The sequence below is a fragment of the Mytilus californianus genome, unplaced genomic scaffold (genome assembly GCF_021869535.1).
Source record: "Mytilus californianus isolate M0D057914Y unplaced genomic scaffold, xbMytCali1.0.p SCAF_5, whole genome shotgun sequence".
Lineage (NCBI taxonomy): Eukaryota > Metazoa > Mollusca > Bivalvia > Mytilida > Mytilidae > Mytilus > Mytilus californianus.
This window is the reverse complement of record NW_026262701.1, coordinates 7,135,548-7,160,200: the sequence shown is the minus strand read 5'-3', so window position 1 is coordinate 7,160,200 and position 24,653 is coordinate 7,135,548. Positions and strand designations below refer to the sequence as shown.

Below are 24,653 nucleotides of genomic sequence, written 5' to 3'. Positions count from 1 at the left end.
ATATATTTTACTGAAGTACATACTAGAAACAACATTTGTTTTTTTTTTCAAAATTGAAGGCATATTTAACATTTTGGCCTAAACTTGTACCTTCTCCAAAAGTAGTTACATCTCCCTTAAAGATCAACCAAATATTAGTTTATTATAAATCCAAAGAATAAAACTTTTACCATTAATAGTTCATCTTTCATATTGTTTTGTCTATTTATACCAAGGTAGGCCAAACAGAAAAAGCACCATCCAATATACAGTTAAAGCCACACTACATTGATTACCTTTATGTCCACATTGTGTATATTCTGAGTTAACAATACCATTGGTACCCCCAAAATAATAATCCAAAAAATTTATAAAATCAATGACAAGCTTTATTAATTTTATTGCAGAAATGTGGAATTATTACAAAAAAATAATATCCTTTCAATATACTCGTTCTTTCACATTTTTCATATTCATTAAAAAAATGCATTAGTTCTGAATTTACTCTTTACACATATAATAAAATCAAATCTTCTACACTTACCATATATTTCGATTGATTTTTGAAAGTTAATTATATACAAATGGTATTGTTAAATAATTCAAGTGATAACTTGTACAAGCAGACTTCTACACATAACATGAAACTGGTATTTATGGGAATTCATATGAAAGGGAAAACAACAAAATAAACTTGAATTACAATTTCCAAAATTTGCTGAACTTTGGAAACTTAATTTCCTGAAACATAAAGAAATGTCATGTTAAGTCAAACGCCTGCTTGTACACATTAATGACAAAATAATAAGCAGTGAAAAACGTGCAAAGGGGAGCTAACTATAGGAATCTGCTGTTACCTGGACAACATAAACAAGTCTAGATCTTGGGACTAGCTAAAAAAACAAGTAAAAAATAATTTTAGGACATCCAGCAAGCTGCATTACTAAAATTAAAATTGTTCAGTTAATTGTTATGTGAAATATTGTGTATATCTAGCTAGAATAAAATTCAACCTTCATTTTCATCACAGAAATTCTCAAGCTTACATAAAACTCAGAAGAAATGAACAACTTTTTTTTTTGCATGCATTAAAACTGTGATTCAAAAGAGTATCAAAACTTTTTTTTTAATTTAAAATTTCTTTTTACAAAAGTACAATTTTGTAAGTCTAGCATCTTGAGTTATGTGTACTGTTTATTCAATTGTTAGGAATTTCTGTATTTACATCTTGACTTGTGTAATGATTTTGGTAAATTCAAAAACCTAATAGTTTTTGTAAAATTGTAATTTTTGCAAATAATTCAATCTTCTAGTCTTCCAATAAAACATTAAAATCTGCCATTACTTTTACATAATTTTACAATTCAAAGGTCATAATAGATTTCATGTATTCATATCAATGTCGAAATGGACAATATTCTGCAAACTTTAAAACATAAATTATTTTTTCTCTAGAGCAGGTAGCTATTACCCATGTTAAGTTGTTCATAATTTTGTTAGTTTTTACACAACAGTTTATAAAGCTTAATCATTAATTCTAGAAGTAAAAAAGATATTGCAGATCTGCAAACTAGCCTTATCTGTATTTACTTAAGATGCAAGGTTCATATTTTTATGGTTTTAAATGATTTACCTGTAGTAATTTTGCTTTAAATCTATTTTGGATGAAATAAGCATGTAGCAGAATCATGACTCTGTTCAATATTTTAAACTGGTTTAATTTATATATATTTTTTGGCATTATGCAATTTTTTTTGTGATTGATGATTTTTGCTTGCTTAATGTCCAGTGGCAAATATTTCATGCATATTCATGACGACATTGTGTTGTGAATAAATATCTAAGGCCTCAAGTGTTTTCAAAAAACACTAGAAAGCAAAATTACTTTTTATTCAGAATTTTTTTCCATGCATGTATTAATACAATTGATTGATATCAGAAAATGCTGCATGGAAAAAAACTTTCAATATTCAAAATGCAAGTTTTTATTTTTGTGAAACCTTTTGCATTGCAAATTTCGCTTTAATAAAAACTTCGTAAAAACTTCTGAATCTACAGTACCCGAATGTGTCTTTAGACCCAAAGATATTTTACAGTAGTGTGTAGCATGCAAGCAAGTCAATATCTTTAACATATTTATTTGTGTAGTAGAATTCATGGATATATTCTTGCAGTTGTATGTTAAAAATGGATGTACTTTATTTTTAACTATCTTTATCCTAAACTTTAACCCTGATCATTGATCGATAAATTTAGGACAAACAAGTAGAACTGTGTTGCTCATTATAATACCCTTGCTTTAAGTGGTCAGTAAACAAAAAGTTAAAGGGCAATGTATATGGAAATATGTTCAAATGCAGCCTGATAACAAATTTTAGTGAGCTATTAATTGTAGTTCCCTGGAAAAATGCTACGAAAATTTCATACATGGTCATTGCCTGTTAGAAAATATAAGTTTTCATACATGGTCATTGCCTGTTAGAAAATATAAGTTTTCATACATGGTCATTGCCTTTTAGAAAATATAAGTTTTCATACACGGTCATTGCCTGTTAGAAGATATAAGTTTTCATACATGGTCATTGCCTGTTAGAAAATATAAGTTTTCATACATGGTCATTGCCTGTTAGAAAATATAAGTTTTCATACATGATCATTGCCTGTTAGAAATTCAGTAAACAGGAAGTTGATGAGCAATTAATCTAAAAACGCCTCTCACAGTGTAGCATGCCCACATAAAGCCTGATAACGCATTTCAGGAAGCTCTCATTTGAAGTTCCTGAGAAAAAAGTGACAAAACTTTCCTGGGATGGACATATGAACAGACAGGGATAAAACTATATCTCTCTCCTCCTTTTGTCTTATGCTCTGGTTATATACACATATTTTATGGATGAAGTTTCACATTGATACCTTCTCACATTAAATACCTTCAACCTAAACTTCAACCAAAAGCATACTTGTGATCAAAGGACCCTCAAATTTAAGTCACATCATACTTTTGACATACATTTTGTATTGTTCATTATCTTGCTGCAATTATAGACGTAGTTACATACCACATCAAACTACATTTTTACCTTCAACCTGACATTCAACCAAAAGTTAAAATTAGGGGAAAAAATTTCTTTAACACTACACCATGACCAAAAAAAAAAAGACAGACTAACAACAGTCCAATAAAAAAATGATTGGGCAACAAGAATCCCAGCAAAAACCTTAAAGCAGGTGTTCCAGAAGGGGCAGCAGTTCCTGTTCCAGTAATAACACCCCTAATGTGCCCATTAAACCGTGAAATGTAGATGACATCATTCTTTTGATCTATATCTTAATTCTAATATGACCCTCTTCTTTGCCTTGTAAACAAAGCCATGTTCTAATTACAATAGAACATAGGGTGCAAGTGCTTGGTGTCACAATTAAAACTGCACTGTTAGTTGTATTTTGAATAATGCTTAGGATCGAAATGGACATTTTTGTTGGTGTTGCTTTCTAGGATTTTAAATAAATCCTTCTGAAAGTAACTTTACATGTCTCTGTTATTTTTTTAACTGGCTGGTTTTCCAGAATGTTTTTGTTCCAAAGAAAACAGCTGCCTTTTGAGCATGTCTTAAAGATATGCTTTGAAGTACAAAAGTTCTGGATTTTCCTATTAGAATCGAAATAATTCTTTCATGCCATGCTCAATGCTCATTTTAACATGGTAGGCATTTTATTTGTGCCAGGAAGAAAAGATAATATCTACTATTTCTACAAATTTTCATAACTAAGGAAACCCAATGTCTTCCACAGAAATTGGCTACAAATCTTTCAAAAATAATTAGAACACACCTTCAAGATGCTGCTGAAAACTGACAAAGTTTCACCATGTAGATAATCTGCGAAAAATTATCCAAATATGTACACAAACTGTGTTGCACATTTTCAATATATAAACAATCCTTGTAAAAAGTTTGCAGGCTCTGGGTTGAAAGCTGATGGAGCAGGTGATAATATAAAACAGATATGCTTCTAGTATGAATTTATAGGAAGTCAAAACCTATTGAAATTTTATCAATTTGTCATGATGTACAGTAAGTGAACCATGTGTGAGAGTATGCTTGGCTGGAACTTTATTGTTTTGATGAACTTTTTGTTATAATTCTTCAGAATGAACATATTAGATTTCCATACAAATACCAATTAAACAATGCATAAAAGCATGCTCAGAAGTTGATCGAACATCTCCAACAAATCAACTGATTTCTGAATCTGGAACCTGAATAATCTTGTTGAAACATTTAAAGGGTAAAATACAACAAAAATGAATAGAACAACCCAAAAGAAACAGTATAGGGATGCCCATGAGAATCTCACTTTTTTATGATAATTATTGATTAGTGTTTAACCTCCAGTGGGAAACTAAAACAATATAGGGATGTCCTATGGCGTTTAACCTCCAGTGGGAAACTAAAACAATATAGGGATGTCCTATGGTGTTTAACCTCCAGTGGGGAACTAAAACAATATAGGGATGTTCATGGTGTTTAACCTCCAGTGGGAAACTAAAACAATATAGGGATGTCCTATGGTCTTTAACCTCCAGTGGGGAACTAAAACAATATAGGGATGTTCATGGTGTTTAACCTCCAGTGGGAAACTAAAACAATATAGGGATGTCCTATGGTGTTTTACCTCCAGCGGGGAACTAAAACAATATAGTGATGTTCTATGGTGTTTAACCTCCAGTGGGGAACTAAAACAATATAGGGATGTTCTATGGTGTTTAACCTCCAGTGGGGAACTAAAACAATATAGGGATGTCCCATGGTGTTTAACCTCCAATGGGAAACTAAAACAATATAGGGATGTCCTATGGTGTTTAACCTCCAGTGGGAAACTAAAACAATATAGGGATGTCCTATCGTGTTTAACCTCCAGTGGGAAACTAAAACAATATTGGGATGTTCATGGTGTTTAACCTCCAGTGGGAAACTAAAACAATATAGGGATGTCCTATGGTGTTTAACCTTCAGTGGGAAACTAAAACAATAAAGGGATGTCCTATGGTGTTTAACCTCCAGTGGGAAACTAAAACAATATAGGGATGTCCTATGGTGTTTAACCTCCAGTGGGAAACTAAAACAATATAGGGATGTCCTATGGTGTTTAACCTTCAGTGGGAAACTAAAACAATATAGAGATGTCCTAAAGTGTTTAACCTCCAGTGGAAAACTAAAACAATATAGGGATGTCCTATGGTGTTTAACCTCTAGTGGGAACCTCCAGTGAGAAACTCAAACAATATAGAGATGTTCATGGTGTTTAACCTCCAGTGGGAAACTTAAACAATATAGTGATGTGCTATGATGTTTAACCTCCAGTGGGAAACTAAAACAATATAGGGGTGCCCTATGATGTTTAACCTCAAGTGGGAAACTAAAACAATATAGGGATGTCCTATGGTGTTTAACCTCCAGTGGAAAACTAAAACAATATAGGGATGTCCTATGATGTTTAACCTCCAGTGGGGAACTAAAACAATATAGGGATGTCCTACGGTGTTAAACCTCCAGTGGGAAACTAAAACAATATAGGTGTGTCCTATGATGTTTAACCTCCAGTGGGAAACTAAAACAATATAGGGATGTCCTATGATGTTAAACCTCCAGTGGGAAACTAAAACAATATAGGTGTGTCCTATGGTGTTTAACCTTCAGTGGGAAACTAAAACAATATTGGGATGTCCTATGGTGTTTAACCTCCAGTGGGAAACTAAACAATATAGTAATGTCCTATGATGTTTAACCTCCAGGGGGAAACTAAAACAATATAGGGATGTCCTATGATGTTAAACCTCCAATGGGAAACTAAAACAATATAGGGATGTCCTATGGTGTTTAACCTCCAGTGGGAAACTAAAACAATATAGGGATGTCCTATGGTGTTAAACCTCCAGGGAGAAACTAAAACAATATAGGGATGTTCTATGATGTTTAACCTCCAGGGGGAAACTAAAACAATATAGGGATGTTCTATGATGTTTAACCTCCAGGGGGAAACTTAAACAATATAGGGATGTCCTATGGTGTTTAACCTCCAGTGGGAAACTAAAACAATATAGGGATGTCCTATGGTGTTTAACCTCCAGTGGGAAACTAAAACAATATAGGGATGCCCTATGGTGTTTAACCTCCAGTGGGAAACTAAACAATATAGGGATGTCCTATGGTGTTTAACCTCCAGTGGGAAACTAAATAATATAGGGATGCCCTATGGTGTTTAACCTCCAGTGGGAAACTAAAACAATATAGGGATGTCCTATGGTGTTTAACCTCCAGTGGGAAACTAAAACAATATAGGGATGCCCTATGGTGTTTAACCTCCAGTGAGAAACTAAACAATATAGGGATGTCCTATGGTGTTTAACCTCCAGTGGGAAACTAAAACAATATAGTGATGTCCTATGATGTTTAACCTCCAGTGGGAAACTAAAACAATATAGTGATGTCCTATGGTGTTTAACCTCCAGTGGGAAACTTAAACAATATAGGGATGTCCTATGGTATTTAACCTCCAGTGGGGAACTAAACAGTATAGAGATGTCCTATGGTGTTTAACCTCCAGTGGGAAACTAAAACAATATAGTGATGTCCTATGATGTTTAACCTCCAGTGGGAAACTAAAACAATATAAGTATGCCCTATGATGTTTAACCTCCAGTGGGAAACTAAAACAATATAGGGATGTCCTATGGTGTATAACCTCCAGTGTGAAACTAAAACAATATAGTGATGTTCTATGATGTTTAACCTCCAGTGGGAAACTAAAACAATATAGGTGTGTCCTATGATGTTTAACCTCCAGTGGGAAACTAAAACAATATAGGTGTGCCCTATGATGTTTAACCTCCAGTGGGAAACTAAAACAATATAGTGATGTCCTATGATGTTTAACCTCCAGTAGGAAACTAAAACAATATAAGTGTGTCCTATGATGTTTAACCTCCAGTGGGAAACTAAAACAATATAGGTGTGCCCTATGATGTTTAACCTCCAGTGGGAAACTAAAACAATATAGGGATGTCCTATGGTGTTTAACCTCCAGTGGGAAACTAAAACAAAATAGGGATGTTCTATGGTGTTCAACCTCCAGTGGGAAACTAAAACAATATAGGGATGCCCTATGGTGTTTAACCTCCAGTGGGAAACTAAAACAATATAGGGGTGTCCTATGGTATTTAACCTCCAGTGGGAAACTAAAACAATATAGGGATGCCCTATGGTGTTTAACCTCCAGTGGGAAACTAAAACAATATAGGGATGTCCTATGGTGTTTAACCTCCAGTGGGAAACTAAACAGTATAGGAATGCCCAAGTGAATCCCACTTTTGATGATGATGATTGATTGGTGTTTAATCTCCAGTGGCAAATATGATATCTTAAATAGTTTTCAAAACATTTCACTCTTTCCTCACTTTCATTCTGTTTAATGAAATGAAGGTGGTAGAAATGGCTTCAAGATTAGTTGTTGTACACCTTATAATTGGGAATTTTTTTTTATTGTTTATTTTTATTCATTTTAGACTTTAGAGCAACTATATGTTGTGTTGATTACAGGAATATATACAAAGTATGATTCATATGATCATGCATGTTATACATATTTTACTGGTTAATCTTTGATGGTCTTATTGTGTAATGTGAGAGTGATTATATTTATGTAGTATCGTAAGTTATGTGATAAATGATGGACAGTGTATATAAAGTTAATGAAAGCAGGATTTAGCATTAGACTTTTTAAAAGTTGTCAAGTTGTAAGTTCACATAGGTCATGTAATAGTCATGTGACATGCCAACTCTTGAACAAATTTTTGTGAATTGCAGAATTCATATTATCAAAATATAACTTTAAATAAGATGTTTTACATGGTTGAGAACTTTAGAAATTAATTAATCTTAATTTGATTTATCATTATAGTTAATACTGATTACAAAGTTTACCTTGTTGTACCACTGCTTAGATAAAAAAAAAAGTTCATAAACTGCATTGGATGTACATGTATCTCCAACTATCATTCAATGAATGAAACCTTCTCATCACAACAAAGTCAATGAAGAATGACATAACTAAATAATGACTTAACATCAAAGCACAAATCAATGGAGTATAAAACTATTCTACATCTAATTGTACCAAAAATGTGAACTCTGATGTAAACTTAACAAAAAGTCAGTAGAACATAAAAAGTCGGTCAAAGTGACCTGCCCTTTGATGGATTTTCATCAACACACTTAAATTATCTCATAGTACCCTTCAACAACCAGTCAGTGGTGTGAAAAAAGAATTTCAAACTTGCAACTGGATGCTTATCTGCTCATTAAGATGCATTTGAATTTAACTTTAGATGATCAAACAACCATTTCTCACATATGAATTGAAATATTACATCAAAATCAATCAAATGAATATATGTCAAATTGACCTATGTTTGTTTTAAGATATAACACATAAATGCAAAATTTAGGTGATCAATTCCTTGTTTCTGAAATAGGGGTTCAAGAATGTGTATATGTATGTGGTCAAGAACACAGATGTAGAATACTCCAACAATACCTATTAAGATGAGAACTGAATGTCCTAAGAAATCAAAACAAAGATATTTAATGGTTCAATAAGGCTATTTATGGAGTCATTTGGTTTTCAATATTCTCAGTAAGGGACGGATAATGATTGAATTTGATCGATCAGCAATTTTAACTTGTTTGATGAATGTAATTCAACACAATTTAATATTTTTCAAGTGGAAATGAAACTTTATTTTTATGTTTTCTAAACGGGGGAATTGTTAATGTGTATGACTAAAGCTATATAATACTATTAGTGCTATCACCAAATTCTACAACAACTTTACCTGCTGATCATTATCTGAATCAGAATCACTTTCTTCTTCAGAACTTGTGTCTGATTCAGAATAAATGGGAGGTTTTGTTGCTACTACGTAGCGAGTTCTGACTAATTGGTAAGTTCCAACTTTCACTGGAACATCTTCTTTTCTGAAAAAGTTCAACAATCCCTTTCCTTCCAAATTCTCATTTTATTTTTGTTTAATATAGCCTGTTAACAATAGACCTCATTAGCCCAGGCAACCAAAGAGATTTAACAAATATCTGTTATACTATAATTTAAACATTAGGTGTTTACATATAATGTTTTTTTTTATTTTACCAAGAAGTTTTAACAACTCTAAAAATTCTGGCGTTTTCTTTCTTTGGATCGTCATTCCATATATTTCCTTTCGGTTTAACTTGATATTTAGTAGGAACTATTCTTCTCTTTTTGTATATTTTAAAAACATGTGAATTTTCTTTAACAGTATTAATTGACTGATAAGTTTTTGGTACAATTTTTCTTTTCGTAAAGATTCTTGTGTGTGATGGCATTTGTTTTGTTCTGTTTGACTTCTTGAAAAATGAACAAATATTTTGTAATTTTGTGTATTCTGCTTTCTTTCTTCTACTTAATAAAGTAGGAGCTTTTTTTCTCCTCCTGAATATTCTTCTGAATAATCCTAAAATAGGATTTCTGTAATGAAATAAGAAAACTAACAATCACTACAAGACAAGCATTATTCAAAGCAACTGTGACACTCTGATATAAAAGACTGCAATCTGACAGCCATCTACTATACAAAAAGCAAATTTTCTAGCATACATTCAATGGTAAAAACATCAAGAAGACTATATATCAAACTATATATATACAGTTAAATTATGTATATTTGAACCTGAATGGTTTGAAAATTCAATTCTGAACATTCAGCTTTGAAATGTTTATCTAAATATTACTGCTTTCCAAATCTATTTTCATCTTTCACATACTGTGGATTCATTTAATTTTGTGAATACCTATTTTTGTGAAGTTAGGAAAGATTTTAATTTTTGTGGATATTTATTTTCGTGGTGAAAGATGCATACAAGCATATAGAAAATTTGTACTTTGTTGAACATTTAAATTTGTGGATGACCCTTTACCAAGAAATCCAAAAAAATTGGAATCCCACAAATAATAATGAATCTACGGTAATTCAATCTTTTTTTTTTTGGGTTTTGTTCAAAGAATTTAAGATAAATTAACAAATTCTGAAAAACGATCAATAAAAAACAATATTAATAAAATTTCTATGGTCAAATTATCCTGAGCAGCAGCAATTTTGAATTTCCCTCCATGTTCAAACTAGCACTACATGTACTGTATATTTTCCATTATCAGAAGTTTTATAAACAGATACATACTAATAAATCGTGCTTTAAATTAAGAAATTAATCAGGTACACCGAACTAGATTTTGTCGAGGCAGTAGGTGTTGTATATTAAAAGTGTAAAAAGCACCCTCTGCCAAGAGGTGATTGCCTATGTGGGTTGTTAGTTGTGTAATTTTGTGAAATATGATGATGATGAAGTTTTAAAAGAATCCTTAAAACTATTTAATTCAAATAAATATGTTTACAGACAAGTTGGTTCTCTTAATATGGCTGTTGTTCTCTTTATATTATACATTGAAAAAAGATTTTTTTACTGAAACACACTGTCACAAATGTAATTACAAGGACAAAATGCAAAATTTCTGGGTACTTCTTCTAAATCAATCTATTGACCGAAGTCTTGTTTCTTAATTTGAATGATTTAATGTCAAATTAAGAAATGTATTTCATGATTGTTTGTTAAAAAAAAAAATTTAATCAAAATTATTTCATCGTAATTCTATTATTCAGTATTTTCTTCCATCCCCAAAATGACAGGACTAGTCAGACAAACCAAATAATTGGACAGTAGATTTTTTTTTTATAGTAGTTCTATCATAATTTCCCTCAATATCTTTTCAATGTATAAGTTGAACTTTTGTCATAGTTTACACTAATTAATGACCTGCACATTTCTCATCATATTATATGTACTATAAAGACTATCTACTGAGTACTACTTACCTCGATAGCTGCGATGAAGGTCTAACAGGGGGGCTGTCTTGTGCTGGACTTGATGTTGGATTACTTTGTGGTGCTGGTGGACAACTTGCCCTATGACCTAGCTTTGTTTTTGTTGGTTCTTCTGTCCTTGATGAGGTAGTGGTCGGAGCTGGTCCCACCGTGGGTCCTGATGGGCAAGGTTTTGGAGGAGGTGGTGCAGGAGCCCTTTTTGTTTTACCAAATTTTGACTTTGGAGAAGGATTTAAACCTGTACCACTGCTAGTCATTGGTTCATCTAAAAAATATACAACTTTGTCAATGAATCACTTGATCTAACCATTAACTAAAAAATGTAAGCAGAGCTCACTAATTTTCTAGTTGCCCAATTTGCATAGGTATGGTATAAGTCTATGTGTTGCTATGTGAAACTTTTAAATCATCTAGATATAAAAAAAAAAAAAGAAGGGTGGTGCATAATGGTTTAAGGTAAGAAAGACTGCTAGTTTCCTTAAAATCCAGTCAATGATTTAGAAGAAGTTGCAGATTCAACTATCATACAAGAAGCCCATCCCAATTTGTAAAAGTGAGTAAGGGCGAACAAACAGACAATCTAATGGACACAGCAGTTACTTAAAATACTTTATACCCAATCTTTGAGCAATTTAAACAAATAAACCATCTGGTTCTAAGATATAACTAAATCAATCAAAATTTCTGTTGTCTTTTTTTACTGACAATAAAATATAAATATCCATGTATGTGTTGAATTTGGAACATTAATGAGACTTTTTTATTTTGTACTTTTTGGCCTAATTCTGAATTGTAACTATTCCTTTTGTTTCATTCACTATATAGAAATGGAAATGAATACACATAAAAATGAAAACTATCCTTACACAGATATATTTTCGGGTTACGAGCATGTGACATGATTTATTGTTTTTATTACTTACCCATTGTGTCCCTTCCTTTTGTTTTAGGTTCTGTAAATGAATGTTGCTGTTGTGGATCATCTGCAGAGAAACTTTTCTTAAATTTTGGCACCTTCTTTTTTGCATACTGAAAAACAATAATACATGTTGTCTATTGATACTGAAAAACAATAATACTTGTCATCAGTTGATACTGAAAAACAATAATACATGTTGTCTGTTGATACTGAAAAACAATAATACATGTTGTTTGTTGATACTGAAAAACAATAATACTTGTTGTCAGTTGATACTGAAAAACAAAAATACATGTTGTCTGTTGATACTGAAAAACAATAATACATGTTGTCTGTTGATACTGAAAAACAATAATACATATTGTCAGTTGATATCATAAATTTATTACAGTACATAAAAATCTTACATGTGTGGTCAAAGTTTAAAAATGTATTTTGATTTATCAAAAATTTGTATTTACGTATTTATGTATATATGTAATTCAATTTATGTATATACTTTATTTGTAATTGAATAACATATATACAGAAATAATATTAAATGTATATATTATATAAATACCTATATACAGAAATAATCATGGAATTATTTCTGTATATACGTAATTCAATTTACGTATATACATAATTATTTTTGTATATATGTAAATCAAATTATTTGTAAAAGTAAATAAGAGTTTTGACCTAGATTCAGCGCCATATCATTTAACTAATTAATAAAGGGGATCTTTCATGCTTTTTTATATACTGCAAAAATTCCTATTATTCTCCTCTGTGCTTATATGATTGATACCCTGAAGTTATTAAAAAGGCGCAATTACAGGGACTACTAATAACAGTGCAATTATGAACTTCTTCTGTAAATGTAAACCATGAATATAAATGTCCTATAAAGTAACAGTTTTCTTTAGGCTTGTAAGCCTACTTGGGCAAATTCACAAAATCAAATATCCTTGAAACACTATTTTTCCTCAACCCATGAAAATTGGTTCACATGAAAATGATTGAATCCACAGTAGTAATGGTCTAGAGGAGCATAGATAGACTTTAAATAACTTATGATACTATCAATGATATTATTATGATATCATAACTTTTGTAACTTTTAAAACTTCTGATTTTTGTAGGTCCTAATGCAAGATTTGATTATTCTTGTAACTGATTTTTGTAGGTCTTATCCAAGATTCAATTATTCTTGTTACTGATTTTTGTAGGTCCTAATCCAAGATTCGATTATTCTTGTTACTGATTTTTGTAGGTCCTAATCCAAGATTCGATTATTCTTGTTACTGATTTTTGTAGGTCCTAATGAAAGATTAGATTATTCTTGTGACTGATTTTCTTACAGAAAAACCTAATTTGATTTGTTTGATCAAGAATGATCACATATTATCTATTCGCCATTACTTGTAACCATTGAACTTTTACTTACCTCTTTTGCTCGTTTATATTTACTGTCTTTCATGGGTGGATCCTCATTTGTTGTTGGTGGAGGTCCAAAGTGGGGATCAGCTTTTGTATGACAAAACAATGAATGTGTCCTTGCCTCTCCTTTTTCTATTACTTTACCACATAAACTACATAACAATTTTTGAGCTGAAAGACAAAATAAGAAAGCACTTTTCACATCTTTGAAAAAAACATCATTATTTCATCAAATACAGTACTGATATTTGTACCCAAGAAATATCTAATAACTATAAATAATATACAAATCTGATTAAAATTCTACATAATAATAAAAATATTTACTGTCTTTGTTTTTTTCAGAAACATCTCAGATTCTAATTAAATAAATATTTCTTTGCTCTTTTGTTTCTAATTTTTTGCTTAAAATAAAAAATATTTTAGAGTTATTTACATTCCATTCTACAGCCATCTCTGGATTTATTTATTCGGTATGCCCTTTTTGCTCTCTTGACGTATTCCTGGAATTTTTCATGGTCCCGTCTCCAGTCTCCACTTTTGTCTTGGAACATTTTTCTATATCCATTCCGATGTTCTTCGTCATCACTATCTATGTTAATATTTGTCTTTTTCCTATGACCACAAGCTGGCTCATGTGTTTTCTGAAAAAAGCAATAAAAGGAAAAGTTAAATCAGCTGTTACATGGATCTAGAATATGTCAATCATTTCAGTAGTGGTAATTGTCATTTTGTTGTGTACATCCATCTTCTTGTATAATACATATATTTAAGCTTTACCCAATTATTGAATTGGGAATAGAATCTTGATATAAAGTACTTCCTAATGATTTAGTATCATTTGAATATCAAGAGGCATTTATAAATATGATTTGTGTCTCACAGTAGATATAGTTCAAGTCTATACCTTAATTTGACTTTATTGATATCATTGCTTTCAGTCAAAGGTTTTAAATAAATAAAATAGTTTATTTACACAGTTGTGAGATCTCATTTAAATAAAATGAAAATAGCTATAAGTATACTGATCAAAAGAGGGGAAGGAAAAGAAAATGTATGCAAAGATTTGCCTTGTTTTCAAAATCATAAGCACCATGAACCAGCTTTAGTTGCGTTTATTAGTTGCTTGTAGATTGAGAAACCTTGGATGAAATGCATGCTGTAATTTAACTGACATAAGATTTACTTTTCATATTTATCATGTTTTTGTTGAACAAAGATTTGTGGAGACAGCAGTTTTCAACCAGTCAACAGACATGATAAAGAAATGCGTTGCAGCTTATAAAACTTACCAAATCTTCAAGTTTTAATCTTTTTCCACAGAAAGCACATGAAAACTTCATATCAGAGTAGTCAAAATCTATAATGACAAAATATTCTTTTTATCATAACACAAATGGATAAACAAATTTTATAAAGTGAACAAAAAAAAACATTCTAAAGTCGCCGTCATGTAATAAAGGTAGTGGTTTTTGGTCGAATATTTTCAAACTCAACATTATCCTAGACGATTTCAAGGGTGGAATCAAGCATTGTTTTCACCGGAAGAGTTGCCGTGGAGTTTCACATTCAGTTTATTTACATGTTTTTCAGACCAACCTGAATTTTGGCGCAATTGCAAGGTTAGTCCAGAGAAATATACTATAGTAGAGGATAGGCTACTACATGTACTTGTATAAAGGACGGGAAACTGTATCCCATCAATGACAAAAATATTACCGAAGAGTAATGAATGTTATGTAATTTTTCTTGCATTAGAAAATAAAGTTGATCATGTTGTCATACTAAGAGAGCCTCCCCTCACTCATAATTCAAAATATTGGAAAATAGGAATTACATGTGTGACAAATCTGCAAAACACTCACACATTATAACTTATCACTTTCAAACTGCTGACCAAATATGAAGTGATTCTGTTTGAACAGTAATACTGGAGAAATGTTTGACAAAAAATCAACATGATTAATTTCATTTACTACTTGAAAAATCCTAGTATTGGCAAACAGGAAGTAACAGGCTGACAGATCCAAAACACTAACACATTACAACCCATCACTTTCAAGCTGCTGATCAAATATGAAGTCATTCTGTTCAGTAGTACCTGAGATTGTGTAACCAATTATAATTGTTGGACAATATATATATATATACATGTACAGAGGGACATGGTAAATACTTTATAGCCACATGCATATTTTAGGGCTTGTTGATACTTATATACCCACATCAGCCTACCCAGAAAACTAATTCAGACTTAGAACCATCTAGTCTATGCTTTTTAATTTACACCTAAATGTTCTGGTCATGCATGCATTAAATTGAAAATCTCACTTGACCCTTCCATGAGGCAGAGGTGTTTAAAATTAACATCCAATATTGTTGATTCATACAACATATATTGCAAGACAATATGCTGTGATTTATTTATGACAAAATGACTTAAAATCTTAAGATAAAAAACAGTAACTAGTGCTGTTTTTCAAAAGTATCAATTTTTTATAAGAAAAATATTTTCAATCATTTTGTCAATTCATTTGAAGGAGAGAGATGATTTTTTTTAATACTTTCCTACAGTCTTTACTATGTTATAATCCACTTGTGTATTACATTTAATTGGACCATCATGTGTGTTCCATAATGTTCATCTAGTAAATAACAGGCTATTAAAGATCCAAAGGGAGGAATACAATTAAAATCAAATAACCATGTATCTATTAAGTAATTACCTGTTTATAGAAATACTATCATTATCTCAATACCAAAGGGGTATATGTATGTAATGCTAACTTAAATGTAGCAATTAAACAATACACTAAGTTCAAGTCGCATAGATCGGAAAGGAAAATCTCCCAGCAAAAAAAAGTACATTTGACAGTTAATTTGTATGTATAAGCAAAACATTGAACATAAACATCACAAAAACAAACATTTACATAGAATTCATTAGAATTCAAACTCAACAGTCATTGTATGGTCATTAACAAACCTGAGTCATCCGAGTCCTCAGATTCTGATTCTGATGAATCCATTCCTGACCGTGGTGAGAACAAGTAGTCCTCGCTAAGACCCCCTTTATAACCATGTTCACCAGCCACATTATTTTTGTGATGCCGATATGCTGCATGTGGTTTCTTCGGGCCAGGACCTACAAATAGGATAACATCATGTTCAAATTGAGATTGTCATGTTTTGTTTAAATTATATGTAAACAGCTTTTGAAAATGATAAAACATCAGAACATCAATTAATTGAATTCAATGTCAATAACAATTAAGACAGATACTAAAGATTGTGCGAGTTCATTTCTGTATTGCTTTTTTGGGTTACTGTCTCATTGGCATATACCCCATTGATGCCAAATCACCTTAACAAAAAATATGGATCTTTTTATTTAGCAGTGGCTGTGTACTATGATGTCTTTCAAATAAAAGTTACATGTATGTGTGTTTATATTTTTCAGCCTTACAAGCCAACCCAGGAATTTGTTTTGTCTACTTTGCAGCAGAATTAACAATAATGTGTCTCCCCAGGACACCATGCCCAGCTCACACTATCACATTTCCATGTTAAGTTTCATATTGATATGACCATAAATTCATGGTAAACTACCTCGACTAAAAACTTAAACATGATACATAACAGACAGATCAAATAAAGGATGGACAGAATATCAATAAATAAAAAACATACCGGTAGCTAAAGAAAAAAGTTATAGTTATATCATACTTTATTTTTTGCAAATTTAGAGTTGATGTAATAGAATAGACTTTAAAGGAAATATCTTAAAGACCATACTTGAAACTGTACATGTGTAATCAAGCTTGGTGTATTCTGTATTGATGTTCAAAACATTTTAAAATAATAAAAAAATAAAGAAAAAATAAAGTACAATGTATCTGTAAATTCTATTATTGTTTACTTGAACTTACCATGACCATTAAAATTTGTAAAAGGAGTCTCTTCTCCAAACATATCACCACCCATTGTGAAAGACATTGAAAAGTCCATGTCATCCATGAAAGACTTAAATGCAAAAGAAAAGGAGGATTTATCACCATAGTCATGGAAACTCATTTCCTCTTCTTCAGTCCAGTTATTATTCCATTTTGGTTTTTCCTGAGGTCTCTTTTTTCCTGCAGGCCGCTGTTGTTTTTGTTTGGAATGATCGAAATAATCTTTTTCTTTAAATCCTTTTGAATTTCTGTATTGTGAATAAGGTCCAGTAAAAGGATCTTCATCAAATTTAAACCTAGGTGGGGGTTCAGATCTACGTCTTTGATTAAATTCTTCCTTAGCTCTATAATTGTGTTCTTGAGTTCTACCACCAGGTGTTCTAAATTCAGTTCTAACAAATGCTTCCTTTGGTCTGTTGAGTTCTCGTTCATGAATTTCTCGTCTGTCTTTAGCTTTTAACACTTCATATGCAGCTCCAATTTCCTTAAACTTTTCTTCAGCATCATGAGATTTATTTTTGTCCGGATGGTATTTTTTAGCTAGTGTCCTGTATGCTTTTTTCACATCGTCATCTGTAACACCAGGTTTGAGACCAAGAATAGTGAAATGGTTCTTAGTCATTGTGCTGAAATAAAACAAAAGTTTTAACTTAGTATTTAGATTAAAGATCTGTCAAATGGACAACAAAAATAAACATTATGTATGTACTAGGTGCTCATCCTTAAAGACCTTTTAGTTGATGGACAAGTTGCACAAAATTTTAACTTTAAAGTAATTTTCATCAAAGCTACATTGTACCTATACTTTGCATTCTTGTAAATATCAATTAAAAGATGTTTGTCATGTTTCTTATCTGGTCATGTTAATAAGTCACAGTAAAAGTAGTGCAATGTAATTAAAAAAAATTTCCCATATATGTTGTTCCAATATATTATCTAGCTACTTCACACAAAATGTAATAATTACACCTTTTTTAACAAAATTCCCAATTTTTGTAAAAGAGACAATACTATGAAGGCAATACAATACAATACTTAATTATATCTAAAAATGCTGAGAGAAATGATATTTGTACTGGACTACGGAGCTGATAAAGTATTTTTAGTTATGTAATACAATATGATAATGCTTTATCTACATGTATAAACACTCTGTCACATATACATTTGAAGCAACAGGTAAACTGTTAACATTTACAAAATGCAGTCACATTTATATAATTATTGATTGTACATGTACAATAAAAATTTTGTTTGGACTAGTGACCAGTCAAGTCCAAATGTTTAGTGAACTATCAAGCACCAAACTCTGAATATTGTCCTCTTGATACACATATTAAGTGTTACTGTCTTATTAACCAACAACCACATCTCTTTTGGTTCATACTTACATTTTCTTCAAATTTTAACAGATTAACGATGCTAAAATGCCAAACCATATGACTAAAAATTGTACTGTATTAAAACCAATCAATTGTTTTACCAAAACATCATCTTTTGACATATTGTAACTACCTGCATGTCGAAATAATAAACAAGGCTAAATGTAATGTATGATAATGCTCCAGATGAGCCCAGCACAGTAAAGAAAGAAGAAGAAATGTAAATGTATGCAGCCATTTGACATGCTACCTGAATAGGTATATTAGAACTCTAGACATCCCTCTATTAGCAGAAACACTTTATGCATGTTATATCATTAAGGAAGTCATGAAGGATAAACATGTATACATTAGCTGAAATATTGAAAAACTCAGAGGTACATATTTTAATGGAAGACTTTTTATTGATTCTTAAATTCATATTTTAAGAAATTAGAAAGGCATTTATCCAACTGTCAATTTTCCTGATTTACCCTGCCATCCAGACACTCCCCCACATTTATTCATAACAATCTCCAACAGAAAAAAGTTGTTCCTTATTTATATTCCCAACATACATGACATATGCTAACATCAATAGATTCTCATTTTAAACAGAAACATCTTTTCCACTTGAAAAATTATCTTTAATTAATGATTGAAACGTTTATTAAAGTATGAGCATCCTATAAAATTTCCTAATTTGTGTCTTGGATGACTGTTTACCTGTGCAACAACAGATCAATTTTGTAAGACTAAGACTGAAAATGGGCATTCTATACTTGTATACTGACATGAATGGAATGTACATAAATTGTACACTATTGAAGTGTATAGAATAGGATTTTTGGATAGCACCAGGGTAACACGTGCAGATAGCTTGGTGAAATGATTCGTACAATCAGTCGTGTCGTGTCGTGTTGCGTCGCTTAGCTATATTTCTAGTTACTGTAGTTTTTATGTCTTTTGTTTTGTTTTAATACTGTTGTACTGTGTTATGTAGACATTGAGTCAGAAAATTATTGGTAAAAAAGAAGTAAATCAATAAACAGTTTGTATACTTTAATATCTTTAAATGTTCAATTTAAAAAACTTTCTAGTTCCTAGATAGAAAGTTTCTGTATATAAAAGGATTCCTCTCATAAGGAGATATAAAATTAACAAGAACAAATATTGTTTTATTATTTGAACCAGTTTCTATCTTAAATTTTAATAAAAAGAAATTTTTCGTAAACTTTAAAACATTTTGCCATAAATATAAATTTCATGTAAATATAAACCTTTTTTGCCTTAAGTGATAATCAAACATAGATACAGACTAAATACTGCACTAAAATCTAATTCTTTATTTGCCATGATCCATTTAAAAAGAATTCCTAGATCTATTTATCTTAGGTCTATAGACCTATAAGTAACCATATTCAATGTCAACAACAAAGTCTCCCTATTTTCCCGCCTAAATGACAGGAAGTGCAATAAATAGATTTTTAACATGTGCTTATGGATAATGTTTCTTTTATTCATTAATTTTGGATATAAATATCCAGTTTGAAGGTACAGTCATGCATTTTATTATTATTATAAAATAGATTGCAATTAATTGTAAATAAACTTGAATTTTCTACTTGAATTAACTGGGTCATGATATGTACAGATGTCCGTCCCTTTTAAATTACTTGTTGACAGGTACTAAAGTTTGAAACCCTACTATTATGTAATAACTATCATAAAGATAATTTTGGCCATGGTTGAATGTAGAACAGAAATCGTTAATTTTGATAATTGTATATTTCTGACAAGGAAAGCTTGTTCTATGTGCTTCATAAAGAATTGAGAAATGTATAATTGTCAATTATCCGTAATGAGCCAACAATTTATTATGTATAAAAAATGTTCTGGCGTGTGTACTACTATCGGCACTGTTTGTGTACAAAGTATTTGCCTACTTGTCACAGGTCAGAGCTTGGGTGGTGAATGAAGCTATAAAATAGTTATCTGCAGGGTTTAAGCTAGGATTTTGAGGGCTTTAGTCACTTTTGCGCGGGATGAAAATCAACCTTATTTTGGGTAGCAGCAAGGGACCTAGGATGTGTATTACTATCTATACATCTTTGTCAGACTTTGAAGGACTTAGGCATACTAGGCAGTTACTGCATGATTTGACTGATGTGGCACTTTAATACGAAGATCAGGATATACGATATAGAAATCTAGTTCACAATTTCACTTCAGTTAGTTTCAGGGTACATTCCTAATCAGCAAAAGTTGGGATCCATTTTTTTTAAACCAGGAATCACAGCATAAATGAACTTGTAAGGACTATTTCACTGCATTATTCATACTCATTATCCTTAAAAACGTTTAAAAGCGATATTTAGGATTAATTCTATAAAGTTGGAACCAAGGATTTGTACAAATCCTTATTGGAACAATTATAATGACTTTAAATTGTAAATTTATCATGAATAGATCATGTTTACTTTCGATTTCCAAATGAAGTGAAAACTGGAAGTGACAAGTGGAAAATAAATTCAGAATGAATCCGGGTTCATCTACGGATTGGTTCATGTTTACAAAAAAGGCAGGAAATTATCATTTTTTAAATTAAAATTTGCTAAATAAGAACTATATTTGTCTCTCTCGTTTAGTTTGATACTTAATTGTTTCGTATTTTACGTTTTAGTGTCTTTAAATTCATAAGAATACTTTCGCGCATGCGCAGTTCATCGTAAAGGAATCACCTGTTTGACTCGTGAAAATATTTCTGAATGTTATGAATAAAGTTCGATCTTTTTAATTGAAATTGTCGAAAGTTTTTGATTAAAAGTTATATCAAATATGACGAAAATACATTCATTTGACGAAACTACGACAAGCGAACTGCAAACTGTGATCGTTTGGGAAATATTGAAATTAAAATGCGAACTGTCCGAGGGAAAACTCAAATGACGAAACTACGACAAACGAACTGCAAATTGTGCTTGTTTGATAAATATTGAATATGAAATGCCGACTGACTGATTTTACTGGGGAAAATAATTATGATGATCAACTATGAGGTTGATAAATAATTACGGATTAGTGACCCATCCGATAGAGATAAGCGGATTATCTGTAATCACAACTCATAACACCTGTTGTAAATGTTAATTAGCTGAGGGTCATAAACTTGTCAGAAACAATAAGACAGGTAGAATTATAGTATTTTCATGCAAAAATATTTTTACTCTTTCTAAATTTAAGTGACGAAATTGATTTGGAATACTTTCGTCATTTTGAAAACCGTTTCGTAAATGACGAAAATGACTAGCGCTAGCAAAAACACTGGTTATCTGTGATCATAAATCTATGATCTCTTAATCAATTAAAACACCAAAAAATCCTGTTACAAGTGTTAATTACATCGATTAAATCCAATCAACAAGGTTAAAATCATAAGGTAAATCAATCACCTGGTGTAAACAATCTGGTTTGATTGGTTTCCGGACAAAAATTATACCACCACTTTAAGACCGATAGAACCACGCTCAAAATTTATACATTGCTGGCCCTGGGGAGAACACTGAACTAGCACACAAAAGAAAAGGTAAGAATTTCTAGCTGTCAAGGCAAAATTGGGTCTCAAAGTTCCACAGAAAATTCTCTCTCAAAGTCCAGACGGAAAAAATGGCTTCATCGTTGTGACGTCGGAGGAAGGCATCACAGAAAAAATCAAAATAGCCTTTCCCTCAAAACGACACACGTCATAATTATTTGGACTAATTTTTGTTTTATTTCATTATTATAATATTAATTTGATTTCCCATTACTGTCATTAGAAGATTATTCAACAAAAAATATAAATGTATACATTGTCAGTCTGTATCAAGGATTTGTATAGTAAGTCTTACTATACAAATCCTTGGTCTGTATCAATGAATTAATATACACATATTGACTACAATCTAGAGAATGCGACAGTGTTCTTCTTCTTTATATACAGAAAAACATCAACTGGTTGATGATTACTTTCTGGCGCATGACTGGTTTAACAGTATTGTTAATAATTGAAAATCTATTTTTCTAATTATTTCATAATAATTTTCAATGACATCAAATATAAAACTAAAACCGACATATCGTTCATATTAGGAGGGGAGGGGGTCTATTTCCATGACATAGTTGTCCTTAAATTACAACACTCAATATGTTTTTCATCAAATTCAAGTTATATCAATTTACCTGCTAAAAATATCACAAAATAAGAAACATATAACTTAAATAACTGAATAAGTTAAAGAATCAATGTCTAGTCCAGCGCCATGTTTATCGTGACAACAATGGAGGGTGAAGGTCAAATTTGGATTTTAGTTTTCGATCCAATCATCGGTGCGTATCATTTCCGTAGGCAAACCGGTTTAAGGTTAATTTGAGAATGTGAGTAATGAAAGTATTTATAAACTCGATTTTTGCGTTTTTATTCAAGTTGAAGAAACTATTAATAAAAATTCTTCATAAACTTAATGAAAAAAAACTTAAATTTTCATTTAGCGTCGGAGTTTAATAGGCAAAGTAGCCAGTCAATGATGTTGGGATTGGTAGCACCGGGCGAATATCAAACCATTTGTATTGCCAGTCTGTGGAAATACTAACAGGGACTATGGTTTTTCTGAAAACTTCGCTTTGTGTGGTTTTTTTTTGTCTCTGATGATCAGGTTCATTGGAAATCATGTCACACTTCTTATTTTTATATTATTGAATTGTGAAAATGGAAGAAACTTACGGTCCCGGCCTATAAGTAGTCCCAGAGACATTATAATTATGTCTCTGGTAATGTAATGTCTCTGGAAGTCCTTTTAAGCAGAGGCATATATATGTCTCTGTTTTAAGTCAAAGTGTATCGGCTTCCTTATCACGGTACAAACAGAGACATATATACACATATACGTCTCTGGTACCGTGAAAATTGCGCTGACAGCTGTTACTTCCAACTCAAGGTGATGGGCAAATAGGGTAAATGTGGCTAACCCGGTAATGTTTATAATCTGTAAATATCTAACTACCACTAACTGTTTCAGTCCAACCATGGACTGCTCTAAAGACGGTTTATTTGTTCCAGTGTCCAAAGATCGTATGGGTGTCGCATAAAAATCGCACAATGAACGTACGATCGTAAAACTTCAACTTGTGAAACGAGCCACAATCTTAATTATTTTCTTTTAGTTAACTAGATCGTCGTGATCTAGTGGCGGATCCAGGGGGTGTTCCGGGGGTTGGAACCCCCTTTTTATTTGAAAACTAATGCTTGTGTATGGGGACATATGGTTGGACCCCCTTTTTTATATGACTTGCAAGTGTTTGAACCCCCCTTTTGAAAATGGCTGGATCCGCGCCTGTGATCTAGTATTATATGTGTCTGGTATTATACACAGGCAGAATCAGACAATAATGGTAGTGCCAGCGAACATGTTTAACACCGCCGAATTCTGTAATGTGCCTGTCCCAAGTCAGGAGCCTGTTATTTTGTGATTGTCGTTTGTTGCTGTATATAGTATTTGTTTTCGTTTATGGTCTTGTACCTAAATTAGGCCGTTAATTTTCTTGTTTAAATTGTTTTACATTTGTTATGTCGGGCTTTTGTAGCTTGCTATATGTGATATGGTTTTTGCTTATTGTTGAAGGCCTTACGGAGACTTACAGTTGTTAACTTATACGTTATTTTGTTTCTGATGGTTAGTTGTCTCATTGGCAATCATACCACATCTTCATATTTCTAAAGTCTTACGGAGCCTATCAACCCTTTTTTCACTAGTTGCTTATATATATATGTTAGTCAAATGCGTTTTGTTTAAATATACTTTTTCACTTTTTTGGTCTTTTGGAAAATGTTGTTTGTGCTGTATTTAGACCCCTCTAACAAGAAATTTGTTTTGCATGCACACGTATAAAAATTGCGATTTTTATCCAACGCAATCATAGGTTTGAACGTTGTTTTCAATTTAGACTTGTATATATATATATATAGTTGGCAATGTAAATCGATGACACTCAATAAAAAAAAC

At 31.6% G+C, this 24,653-nt stretch overlaps 1 protein-coding gene across 5 annotated transcripts in view; it reads right to left on the bottom strand.

Moving 5' to 3' along the window:
* The window catches only part of LOC127701557 (uncharacterized), a 29,353-nt gene extending 6,422 nt beyond the window's left edge, over window positions 1-22,931 (bottom strand). The window contains exons 1-10 of one of the 5 annotated variants that reach the window (XM_052205491.1): window positions 22,834-22,931; window positions 17,228-17,877; window positions 16,285-16,443; window positions 14,591-14,658; window positions 13,735-13,942; window positions 13,306-13,469; window positions 11,878-11,983; window positions 10,946-11,219; window positions 8,873-9,014; window positions 837-872 (exon numbers count right to left, since the gene is read on the bottom strand). In XM_052205491.1, coding sequence (XP_052061451.1) covers window positions 837-872; window positions 8,873-9,014; window positions 10,946-11,219; window positions 11,878-11,983; window positions 13,306-13,469; window positions 13,735-13,942; window positions 14,591-14,658; window positions 16,285-16,443; window positions 17,228-17,873 — 1,803 coding nt within the window. In that variant the 5' untranslated portion in view covers window positions 17,874-17,877; window positions 22,834-22,931. Of the gene's footprint in view, window positions 1-836; window positions 873-8,872; window positions 9,015-9,039; window positions 9,544-10,945; window positions 11,220-11,877; window positions 11,984-13,305; window positions 13,470-13,734; window positions 13,943-14,590; window positions 14,659-16,284; window positions 16,444-17,227; window positions 17,878-22,833 lie in introns of those variants that run through there. The other 4 variants (XM_052205492.1, XM_052205494.1, XM_052205490.1 and 1 more) reach the window with 4 other exon arrangements.
* Window positions 22,932-24,653: the final 1,722 nt, after the last annotated feature.